General features: G+C 36.1%; 1 protein-coding gene across 2 annotated transcripts in view; it reads left to right on the forward strand.

Annotated features, from left to right (window-relative positions):
* The window catches only part of LOC130236979 (inactive N-acetylated-alpha-linked acidic dipeptidase-like protein 2), a 554,471-nt gene that overhangs the window by 369,593 nt on the left and 171,494 nt on the right, over positions 1-13,384 (forward strand). For both annotated transcript variants that reach the window (XM_056467749.1, XM_056467750.1), the window contains exon 9: positions 2,824-2,952. In XM_056467749.1, coding sequence (XP_056323724.1) covers positions 2,824-2,952 — 129 coding nt within the window. The remainder of the gene's footprint in view (positions 1-2,823; positions 2,953-13,384) is intronic.

A 13,384-nucleotide genomic window follows, 5' to 3' on the forward strand; every position in this document is an offset into this window, starting at 1 on the left:
TAGGATCAAACGTATTTCCTTTTTAATATTAAGATATATTTTATTAAATCTAAATGTATATTTTCCAGCCATGGGCTACTTATTAAACACAACCTCACCTGAACTTGACACGAGTAAAGCTACGGTCACACCGGGCTTTGTGTGTGCGAAATTCTGTCGTGTGGCGCTGCGAAAATGGGCGGGATTAAACAAGATGATTAGACATTTAAAAAAGCGAGCGATTGCTCCATGCTTTAAATTTCTGTCCAGAGAGGTCCTGTTTTGATCCTCGATGGGTCTCACGCAGTCAAGTGATGCGAGTTCGCAGGTCAGAGTTCACCAAGCTTGAACTTTGCACCGCAGCAACCTGCGAAACTTAACGCATGACCCCGCGTTTCCGGTCTGACGTATTCGTGTGTGTATGAATGGAAGTCTATGGGAGGAAAAGTCAAGTGTGACCGCAGCTTTAGATGGAGAAAATGAAAGCACATTAGCACCAAGAAAGTTCTGATGCTCAACACAACATATTATAAAATGTGTAATTATATGACAAATTTGTTTGTGATACAATGTAACGCGGGGAGTGACAGAGACAACTGAAGTTTGGATCCACATGTAGGTTTATTCGGAGTCAGGCAAGCAAAGGTCAACACAGGTGCAAAAAGATGTGTAACGGCAATCCAGAATTGTACTCAATATAACAAGCGAGAGGTCGGAAGGCAGGCGGCAGACAGGGAGAACTAGGAAAGAAAAAAATAAAAATTCCTAATGTTTTGCATCTTAGACTTTACACACCTGAAACTTACCCATAGCACTTATTCACTGTTGCTCTTATAGTTGTGTAAATTGCTTCCTTACCCTCATTTGGAAGTTGCTTTGGATAAAAGCGTCTGCTAAATGACTAAATGTAAATGTAAATAAACAAGGCTAAGGCAAACACACGGAAGAACAAGGTTAAGAAAATGCGTTGAATTGTCACTTTACAGATAACAAGACTCGGCAACGGGAATAAGTGAGTGTGCTGTTTAAATAGTTTGTGTAATCAGTCTTTGACAATCCTCAGGTGGTGCGAGTGTAATCAGTCTGAATGAGGAAGCATGTGTGTGTGTGTGAGCAGAGTGCATGTATGAAAATGTAGTCCATGAATAGCGAATTTGTAGTCCATAAGTTATTGTGACTGAGATCCAGCGATCTAAGAAGTTACGGCCGCTGGTGATTGTGACATACAACAACAGCGTAGCATTAATTAAAACCTTTTTTTTGTCATTTAGCAGACGCTTTTATCCAAAGCGACTTACAAATGAGGACAAGGAAGCAATTTACACAACTATAAGAGCAACAGTGAATAAGTAATATAGGCAAGTTTCAGGTGTGAAACTTCATCCACCCGCACAGTTAAGTTGTGGATGGGCTCCAAAAAATTATTTGTATATATTTTTTCTTGGAACAAAAATATATTTAAAAATAATAATTTCATTTGGTTTAGTTTGTATCATAATTTTAATGTATTTTTCATTGGTCTGTTATCTACTAGATAAACAAGAATAGCAAATAACATTTGAGGTAAAGTGCTTCAAAACCAGTGCACCATATGCTTCTGTTTCAAAACTCGAACTGGTTTATTTAATAAAATAATAGTCTAGCCTAAATAAAATTTAAGTGAACTATTCACACTTTCAGATGAACTTATATTAAACTGTTTTCATTTTTATTGACAAAATCATCCATTGCGCCGCTCAGTTTCAATTTAATTAGTTTAATCAAGTAATTTAAATAAGCAAGACATGATTTTACAATGTATTCAGAGCACTGAGCGTGTTTCCAGATTACCTTGGAAGAACGAACTCAGTTCGAAGGCTGATAGAACTCAGAAACTCGTGAGAATGGAGATGTCTGCATATTTGTGCCAGTCTGTCAAATAAAATTGCTTAAAACACTTTAATATTTTAGAGAAAGTAGTTAATTAAGTAAATAGTTAAGTAAGTAAATAAGGAAGTAGTAGTTAAGTAAATATGCAGCCTATTTTTTGATTACCTGACCCACGGATTAATGGCAACACCCGTAGATATAACTGAGAAATTATGTGCTCCTATTGCCCAGTGTCACCTAAATGATGGAACTTGTAGTGAAGATTGGGGAAACAATTAAACATTCTAGACCTTCTGCGATGGTATCATTTGTTATGCAAAACATGGGCATTATAATATCATATCGCCGAAGCGAATTATGTGTAGGAGCAAAAAAAAAGAAGCCCTTTATGACTCTTAAGTGGCATGCGGGTCACATTGTAGCCTACAATTTACACAATACACATACGCTCCATGTTTTAAATATAGATTCAAAATTTAAAAGCTTTTTTTGAATGATTCAGCATAATAATACATTTTATAGAAATCTCAACGCGGTGTCATGACCCAAAAGTTGAGTGTAGCAGGAGGTCAAAACCTCTTGCCTTTTTTTATCTTGCACAGTTTGACAACATAAGCGAAGAAAGAAAAACAGAGCAGTGCAGATTAGCCCTGAGCAGCCGTACCAAAGCTTGCTAACATGATCAGCAAGCCATGAAGATTCAATCAGACAGACGGATGATTTTGCAGTGTTAATGAAATTATTCTGTTCTGCAAAGAAGTTTATTCTAATCAGTACAATACAAACGTCACCATTAATCTTAAGAAGCCCTAAATAATGTTACAATGAAATGATAGTTCTTGAGTATGAAAAAGACAATAATGGTTCCTATTATTCACAGTGCTCATTTCAGAAAATTGCAGTGTCTCACTGGGGGTTACTCAGGCTTTAATGCTGAAATATCGATTAACGCTGTGTGTGTGTGTGTCTGTACAGGAGAATGCACTGGTGCTACAGAGCAGGGCAGTGGCTTATGTCAGCCTGCACAGTCCTGTGACAAACTCTGGATCCCTGCAGGCCACAGCGTCCCCTTCCCTTCTGCAGCTGGCAGGGGAAATACAAAAGGTACTTTTTATTAAATATTCATTTATATTCACATAGGACTTTAAAATTTACATAGAACAGAGATGACTTACTGCATGTTATAGTAGTCAACTGTTACAGAAACATGCAGACAGAGTCATTAAGAATTCATGCTGAAGATTTTTTAATTAATTAATAATTCATATTAATGTATTTATTTGTTGTAATTCTGCTGTGTGGACAGATATTGGACCAAGTTATCTCGTCTTGCAGGATCACGGTGGTACAAATACAAACTATACAGTAAAAGAACAGCAAATATATTAAATACAGTATGCACAACACTTAACCATCTGACTATACAAATTCTGTATAATTCAGTAACTACTATACAGAGTTGACTACACTTAGAGAAACTGAGACTGTGGGCTCTATTTAACGATCTAAGCGCAAAGTCTAAAGCGCATGGAGCAAAAGCAATAAGGGCCTGTCCAAATCCACTTTTGCTATTTCAAGAACGGCAAAATATGCTCTGCGCATGATCTAACAGGGTTGTACATATTCTTTTAATGAGTTATGGGTGTGTTTTGAGCATAAGGTGCATTAAACCAATCAGAGTCTCATCTCTCATTCCTGTTTAAGAGTCAGTTGTGTTTCACCATGGCACATTTGCTATTTACATGGCAGACTTTGTAAGTGGAAAATCTGAACACCTCACTAGCAAGAAAACAGTTAAACAGATCATCTCCATCAAGAATTAAGAATGAGCCTCCTCCATTCAGCCTCTTTACTTTCTCTTTACTGTTTCTCTTTACTTTGTTCCTTTACTTTTGTGGATAAGGAAACGGTGTTGTATCCATTAAGCAGAAGCTTTTATCCAGTTTATGATATTTACAAGTGAGGATAAAAAAGCACTCAGAGATTAGCAATGTAAAAATGCTATGAAGCGTCTAAGTTAATTGAAAAATTTAAATTTTTAAGTTTTATTAGACAGCTAGTAAAACAAAGCTACAGGGTAGACTTGGCAATTGCAACATGACTTGAGTTTTGTTGTCATCCACCCATCTTTTCATTGTGCTAAATCATACCTGCCAACACTCCTATTTTTCCTGGGAGTCTCCCGTATTTCAGACCATCTCCTGCCACCCTACCGTATTGCAATTTCCCCCAGAAAACTTCCATAATTTCACCCTGCCCCCAATTCTCAGGTTTTTGGTACAGTCTGTAACACCCCTGGGTTGGCAACTTTGGTTTTGTATCCGATTGTAGCGGCCGCCCGAAACTCGGTCCATAGTACAGTTACTAACACCACAGTACAGTTACTAACCCAGTTCTCAGCTGTGTTGTTTAGACAAACACACAACACAACTACCCCAAGATCCCTCCCTCCCCGATCCCCTGAAATTTTAAAGACAAATATTGGCAGGTATGTGCTAAATCAGTTTAATGGTGAGGTGATATGGAAACATTGATGACCATTAAATAAATTCATATTATTATAGGAAATAAGTTATGGTTATCTTATAGCACGCGGTTGTTAGGGTAACGTGTAATGACAGTGCCATGTAAATTAAATCTTAAATACATGAATGACTGTTCTAATTATTCTTTTTTCTTTTCTTTTTTTGTTAAATAATGTTATTAGAAAGAACCAGTTTTTAATGTAAAATACATTTATCATCCGATCGTTCAGACTGGTCCATGATGTACCAAATAAAATACAATTCTATAATGTTTTATTTTCACAGCTTAAATTTACAAATAACTCAAATTAAGCAGAACAAATTTTAATATGTTTATTGAACTTAACACATTTATTTGTGGGTTTTTTTTCTTGCTTTTTATTCATTCGTTAATTCGTTCGTTTGTGCTTTTGTTCGTTCATTCATTTGTTCGTTTGTTCGTTCGTTCGTTTGACAGACACAGAGCACAATTGTTTATTTGTTTTTAATGCTTTGTATTCCCAAAACCCTTGCTAAAAAACTTGACATGAATGAACAAACAATGTTTTCAAATTAAATTGCAAATCAAATTAGATTGCATACATGGCATGACTTTCAGAGCAATGACAAGCATTTTAGAAAAGTAAATGCACTAGTCTAGGTAAAGATTTTGCTCCATTTCTGTGACGTGTTAAAGTGGCATTTCAACTACTGAAAAAAACTAATGAAAGATTAGATTTTTTTATGAGACAGGCATATTTGATCCATCTGATCACTTTATTTATGATTATTTTTGAATGAGAGATTATTGATGGTCGTATTCATTAAAGTCAGTAATCTTGTTTACAGATAGCACTAATGCATTGGTTGATTGATTAATTGATTGATTGATTGATTGATTGATTGAAATCATGGGAGTGTGCCTTTTAAATAATTATCGTATCATGCACAAGAATCAAGTTAAATTATACCACCAATCAATCACTGCTTTTGATGCCATTGCCAAGGTAGATAAATGCCTCCATTAAAAAATGCCACCTTGCAGCACCAAATATTATTATATCTATTGTTTCACTTTTTGCTCTTTTTGTTAAATAGAACAAAACCTGAGTCTGGGTGAAACATATTTCCAGAAAAATGTGTTTTGAATAGGATTTCTAACTTTAATATTTAATTTAATATGAATTTGTACTTTTTTTTCTAATTTTAAGTTCTACTACTATTATATGTATGTATGTATGTATGTATGTATGTATGTATGTATGTATGTAAGTTAGTTAGTAATTGATGTTTAGACCAAAGCACTGTCCACACAACATATGCATTTTCAAAACCACAGCTTTTCCTATAGGATTTGGTCATTCGTCCACCTGTAGACATAATATCTGGTGACAGAAACAGACCCTTTTTTTGAAAAAAGGCCAGAGTGAAGATGGTGAAACCTGTGATTTTGGCTTGTGATGCAGAGTGTGCGCTAATCTCTTTTGTTTGACATCAGATTAAGCACCGCTATCTCCTTTTTATTGTTCAGGATTCTGATTGGCTTAGCATAGATTGGTTGATTAAAAAATAAAAAGGTGGGATCCACAGTAGAATTAGACAAGTGCAAAACTATGTAAATATTAATAATAATAATAATAATAATAATCATGTACCTACAGACAAACATAATACAAATAAAACTGCAGAAGTTTGAATTATTATTTGTAAATATATCAGTGTATGCACATCTGTATGTGCAACTGTGCAATACTGACCTATGTGCGAAGCAATGGGATAGTAATATGTAAAAGAGTGCAACCACATGAAATAAAAGCAACAGCAAAATTATCCATGTAAAATGAGATGAATCTACTTTATAAAAGCAGTCATTTTAACTGATATGAAAACTGATATTAGTTCACTTGATGATAATAGCAGCAGTAACATTAACAAAATGTTCTAACATTTTCATTTAAGAATCACCAATACACTTGGTATAACACTATTGAGACTTGAAATAATGTAGCCTGAATTGACAGTAAACTGGCAAAATAAAGAATAAAATGGACGGTGATGGTACTTTAAATCCTACACCCAGTCCACGTTAAATCTAATTGCTCAACGTCCTATTTATCTGATATGCTAATTCTTCCTGCTATCTTGTGGTGTGATCACAACGGAAGGAAACCGCTTAGCATCAGCACTTTTCTCTATTCATTGCATTCCTGCATTGACTACAAGTCCAGCTCTGCTTTCCTCCCCCTCTCTTCCTCCTCTCCACCAATCGTTTTGTATCTCTCAGTAAATTGATAATGACTTATGCTAATTGCCGTTGTCCTGTCAGTGCCTTCGACACAATGGGACACGAGATGCCCTCATTAGCATGCTAATTGAATAGAATCTCATCCAATCAGAGATGCACGGGGACTGTTTGTGGATGACTTGGATGAATGACTTCCAATAGTCAGGTGGCATAAAGAAAGGTTCATTTTTATTTCTATGAACTGATTGTTTTCCCTTTCGCGGTGTTTTGCTAAACCTTGCCTGATTAAATAGTCACAATTAAGGCATTTTATATTTATCAAGCAGGTTTTATTCGGCCCAAATCAATATCAAATGCTTTTATCCTGAAGTCCCTGTGCTATGATATAAACCAAATGGGTAAAATGTAAGGTTTTGTATTGCAGTCATCACTGTTTGTCTTTGTTTGCTATGAAATCTCTCTCCTACACTTATTTTGTTATGTGACCTCTTGCCTCTAATTGAACATGCAGTTTTTCTAGTCATCTTAGATAGCTTCAATTGTGCAATTCATCTTTCCAAGACGCTCTCTTAAAGATATCAGGTTTGCGCAACACTTTCAATATTTTGAGACGTTTTAACAACACTATAAATCATGTTAGAGCTATGAAGGTAATACTTTCCACTTATCTTGCTTTGCAGCTGTCTTTGGAATAGAGATGCCATTGCACTGATGTTTTGAATGGGTGCTCTGGAACCAATTATATTAAAGGAAGTACTTCTTTTGGGATTACGGAGCGAAACACAAAGTAAATTGAGAGACTTTTCATTGTTTAATTGGGTATTGTTGCAGCAACATGTGTGTGTCTGTCTTTTTAAAAGTGAAATTACACAGAGAAAAGAGACAAAGAATGAAGTATAAGGTTTTGTGAGGGGGAAAGCAATGAGTTTTGACTTGTTGCTTGATATAGGGCTGTGCAATTTGGGGATTTTTTTTTAAAGATATTGTAATTTTGATTTGATTTTTGATTAAACTTTGTAGTCAAGATTTAGCTCAATATTCTCTATCATAGCTTCTTACTGCTAAAATGCAGTGAGTGTTAGTTAAAAAATGATCTGCAGGGCTCGAATCTAACCTTTTTGCTTGGTAGCACTGGTGCTCCTAACTGAATAGTTAGGCGCACCAGTCAAAATTTAGTCGCACCCACCAATTATGAGCACTGTTACTACAAGTTTTATATAAACAGATTTGTTGCATTTGGAATCAACACTAATCAAAACTAACAAGCAAAAAATATATGAAATATGTAAGGAAAATATAAACGAAATCCCGCTATCACAAGAAAATACATTTTTATAACAAAATTGAGTGACCAAAAGATACACGGATTGCTCACCGGCCCTGCACACACTGCCTGACATGAATGAATCTGTTAATGATACGTTAACTGTGCTGTGTTCTCACAATTCTCGCAATTTCTAGCTGAGCTGAAAAGATATTAACTTACTTAAACATTTATACAAATTTGTTTATAAATAAACTTTAGAATTAAACACTAATATTTCTCTGGAGCAAACAGTTGTGAGTTATGGTGTCTTCGTGCAGTTTTTTCATATGGTGTAACAGCTGCAAACAACTCTGAAATTGTACTATATTGAGTGCCACTGGCAATACTTTTAGTTGACTTTTTAGCAAGACACTCCTCATAAAGCCACATGTGGTGCTTTTTTAGGTGCTGGTTGTTGTATTTTCTCATGCTGTGGCAGCAATTCTGCGACAGCTATTACAAATGACCTGTTTTTGCTTGGTGTCTTTGACTTTGATAGTAAAATATACCTGTATTATCGACGTACTGTTTTTCTTTGATATTAATTTGTCTGTTAATGCAGAAGCCATCATCCCACTTGTCCGCATGTTTGTTTGTTTTATCGTGGGCATTCTGCATAGTTCGATTGCACAATTCTAACTGGGCAGAACGAAAGTGAGCTCACTCAATTGGCTTCATGCATTTGCTTTGAGTGAGGGAAATTATATAATCTATAAATATAGTTCATATCGTAACGTTTCAAATCGTGATTGCGATTAATCTTTGCTTAATCACAGCTCTAGTTTGGTGTAATTTGATTATAAAGGAAGTTGGTTTATTTGACCATCCAACTATTAAATGTTTATTTAGTAAACAGTACACAGAGGTTCATTTCTTTTATGCAGTACTTTTAAATTGAAACTTTTAGAATATCTATAAAATATGTACTTTCAATAAAAAAATTTAAATAAAAAAAATGTGTACTACACATGTGAGGTAATGTAAATTAAATCCAAAGCCTATACTGCCAGCTACCTACAAAACAAATATATTTTTAGAACAAAACAAGCACATTATTTTACACAACAAACATTTGTAATAGTAATTTTGTAATAAAGATCTTGGGTTACAAAGTTCAGTAAAACCAACAGCGCTTGAATGCAAAAGGGCTTCTTTAAAGAGCCCCTATTTTGCATGAAAAAAGGTCATATTTTGTTATAAAATCAGAAAAATGACAGGAATAAACACAGCTCTAGGTTGGCTATATTGTGGTATTGTTGTGAAAATGAAGTTAAACCCTTTATTTTCCGCAGCCAAATCTCCATCTGTCAGTGATCATCCTCTTTGCTTCATGATCAGTCCTGTGATCCCCCTAGCCTCCGCTAGTGTGTGGAGGGAAAGCGCGTGCACATTTTACCGGAACTGGAAGTACATATTTGATGATGTACCGTATTGGCGTCGATGCGATCAAACAAAATATCAGAACCCAACTCGATTCGTTTAGTCGACTATTTCACTAAAGAATCAATAGTTTTAAACATGGTGCACTTTTAGATTTAAACCTTAGCTGGATGTTTTTATTCACTTAGAGCTGTGTTACCCACTGCATGGAAGGTCATTTTCAAAAACCCATAATAGGGGTTCTTTAAGTCTGTAACTGCTATATATATATATATATATATATATATATATATATATATATATATATATATATATATATATATATATATATATATATATATCTACACACATTTAAATATATGCTTAGAAATATTTGGACATCGACACAATTCCAACATTTTTGACTCTGTACACCAACACAATCGATTTCAAATGAAACAAACAAGTGTCCACTTTAATTTGAGGGTATTTATATCCAAATCAGATCAACGCTGTAGGGATTACAACAGTTTGTGTATGTGCCTCCCACTTGTAAAGGGTCCAAAAGTAATTGGACAATTAGCTTCTAAGCTGTTCCAGGTGGCCAGGTGTGTGTTATTCCCTCATTTTCTCAATTACAATGAGCAAACTGGAATCTGTTACTGTCAGCTCTCAAGATGAGATCCAAAGAGCTATCACTACCAGTCAAGCAAGTCATTATTAGGTTAAAACACTAAAACAAACCCATCGAAAACATAGCAAAAACATTAGACGTGGCCAAAACAACGATTTGGAACATTACTAAAAAGAAGGAATGCACCAGTGAGCTCAACAACACCAAAAGACCCAGAAGACCACAGAAAACTGTGGTGGACGACCAAAGAACTATTTCTCTGATGAAGAAAACACCCTTGTCTGGTGAGAAGACCATACCAGAGTGAATACAGAGGGTTCACCACAAGATGTAAACCACAAGTGAGCGTCAAAAACAGGAAGGCCAGATTAGAGGCACATATGCAAACTCTTATAACTCCTACAGCGTTCACCTGACTTCGATGTAAATACCCACAAATTAAAGCTGACAGTTTGCAGGTAAAGTGCATCTTCATTTAATTTGAAATCGATTGTGTTGGTGTATAGAATCAAAAATGTTAAAATTGTGTGGATATCCAAATATTTATGCAGCTAACTGCTAAGGTAAAGTCATGTTGTAAAACATTAAAGATTCATTTTCATTTTCACTAAGTTCATATCAAGGTCATATAATGCATTATAACAGCATAAATAAAGGAACATCTTAGCTACACACAATAAATACATTATTTGTCAATGAATAGATTATCTGTACAGTGTAAGAAAATGTACTACTTGGATTTATACGGATGTTAATCTAAATTGTTTTATTTAATATCTGCTCCCCTTAATATTCAAGCTGCCATAACATCTCTTATAACCAGCTGACTCTGGCTTTTTAGTCTAGATTAGGTGTTTTTAAACCTGTTAAGCTTCTGAAAATCCTCTTTAAAACCCATGTCTCTTGCACTGAGTAAAATGCAGTGCTCTCTTTCACAGAATAATTTATTCACACAGCACAGGGGTTTATAGAGCTCGGAATGTAGGTCACATCCCCATGTACGCAACTTTTGCCACAAACAGAATGTTAAAATGTTATTTTTGCAGGTGTAAATCAGATATCACTATGACCGTAAAGGTGAGCCATGCAAAATAATGATCAAAGCAGGTTTGCTTCATTATTCATGTGTCCTAAGTGTTATACATCAACACATGCTGTTATCTCTGACAGATAAAGGACACTGCATCTTGTGCCTCTAGTAATAACCTTGGGATTTGTTTCGGCCCACCTTGTATTCCCTCCTGTGCTTTACCTCATATTTGTTCACATAAATTTGACCTATATAAAATCTGACAGCGCAATTTCATTCAGATGTAAAAGTGCTTTAGAGAAAATCAGTATAACATGTAATCCTTATTAAAAAAGTCAATTTTGTTTACAGAGAAATGTAACATTGTGCACACAAGCAACCACAATATGTTTATCAAAGCCCAGCATAGCTTCTAGATCTTGCTCAGGACGCCAACACACTAATGTTTACACTGACATGTCCGAAGGACATAAAGTAAAAAAAAAAAAAAAGAAGAAATAAATAAATCAAAACTTTCATTTGTGAAAGTGATGCACCACAAGTTGCAGACTCTATTTCCACTTGATTTCCATTTCACTTGAAGTATCATTAAAGACGAAGTCCTTTGCAAAGCAGATCAGTTGATGCTTCAACCATCTTGGGAATGTACTCAGCTATTTTTAGTCATGTACATGCAGCTATCTAACTGAATTTAATTAATGGTATCATAAACTTTCTTGACACCAACCACAAGCATGGCTATTTTTATGATATCTGGAACTTCTAGTGCAGCATTGACACAGTTAAAATGATAGTAAAGTCCAACGTTATTACATTGCTGATTGGCTTTTTTTATTTGGAATTTACATTATATGAGCTGTCTAACTGACATTCCAGTTAATCTCATTCAGTGTGATGTCATTTCAAAAGATTTTTTTAAAACAGAGTTTTGGTGTCATATAGATTGATTTAGGGCGCACTCACACTATGCTATTCAAACCGTGCCCAGGCACATTTCCCGGTTCGTTTGAGAAGTGTGAGTGCTCTGAATTGGGCTCAGGTACGATTCTGGTGGCTGACCCTTTCCCGGTTGGATGAGGAGTGCCAGAACGCGGTTCAGTTGGGCTTTGGCACGGTACTATTGTAGTGTGAGTGCAAAGCGTGCCTGAGTTAGAAACTGAAGACGTGATGTCACTATTAAGGGACTGTTTCATATGCATTTATTAATAATTCTTACTGTTTAATGAAAGCAAACTGTGGTAGTTTCTTAAAGACACAAACCCCCTGCTGCACGTCAGCTGCACCTTCAGCAAATCTCCTAATACGTGCAGCATGAGGACTTTTATGACAATTAATGACCATCAAAAGCTGTGGATCTCGTCACTCGTCATGAGTGTCACTGCATCTCAAACAACTAAAACAATATAACTAAGCAGTCTCTGAAACTGAGCGAGAGCTTCCTGTTAAACTGAACATTCGCATCATCGATGACGTAACCGTGCTTCGGTTCGGTAGGTAAAAAATTGTGATGTGAGTGCAGGCCGAGGGGGAGAGGGGAGGGGGACAATCGTGCTTTGTCATGGTTCAAGGCAACCATACCTAATGTGAGCGGGTGCTCTGGTTTCCCCCACAGTCCAAAGACTTGTGATACAGGTGAATTGGGTAAGCTAAAATTGTCCATAGTGTATGAGTGTGAATGAGTGTGTATGGTTTCCCAGAGATGGGTTACAGCTTCGAGGGCATCGCTGCATGAAACATATGCTGGATAAGTTGGCGGTTCATTCCGCAGTGGTGACCCCGGAATAATAAAGGGACTAAGCCGAAAAGAAAATGAATGAATGTGGAAAAGGGCAGGGTTCTGGACACGCTTGTGTTTATCTACAAAGACACACACAAACTTAATCATACACAACCATACACAGCACTGAACGTTCTGGTTACGTCCGTAACCCACATTCCCTAAAGGAGACAATGGAGGTGTGTGTCTAGAAGAGACACTTAGGGAGTACACTAGATGACCAATCACTCTGAAGAGTAATAAAAAGGGCCAATGAATGCCTATGAGTTGGCAGAGTACAGATCTGCAGGTGCTGGCAATTAATCATTAGTAGAGTATATAGTCCGCACTCACAGGAGAGTGCTTCAGATTTTAGTCACTGAAGAAGCCAAATACTCAGCTATCAACTGGAGACCCAGCTGCTGTGCCAGAGAAGACACTTGTCTCCATTCTCTCTTTTAGAGAACGTGGGTTACAGATGTAACCAGGACGTTCCCTATCAGATCGGGAACCTCAATGTGTGTCTAGGAGAGACGCTTTGAGAGAGTTTATGGATAATGCCACAGTAGCTGAGCCCATCATGTGTTTTGGTGAGAAGTTTCCCAATCACCAAATGCGCAACCTTCCAACGTCCCCAGGCCTTTTAATTACCAGAATATGGGATTAATTTTGAATTTTAGGGGTCGTAAATTATTTTTAAAC

The sequence above is a fragment of the Danio aesculapii genome, chromosome 11 (assembly GCF_903798145.1).
Source record: "Danio aesculapii chromosome 11, fDanAes4.1, whole genome shotgun sequence".
Taxonomy (NCBI): Eukaryota; Metazoa; Chordata; class Actinopteri; order Cypriniformes; family Danionidae; genus Danio; species Danio aesculapii.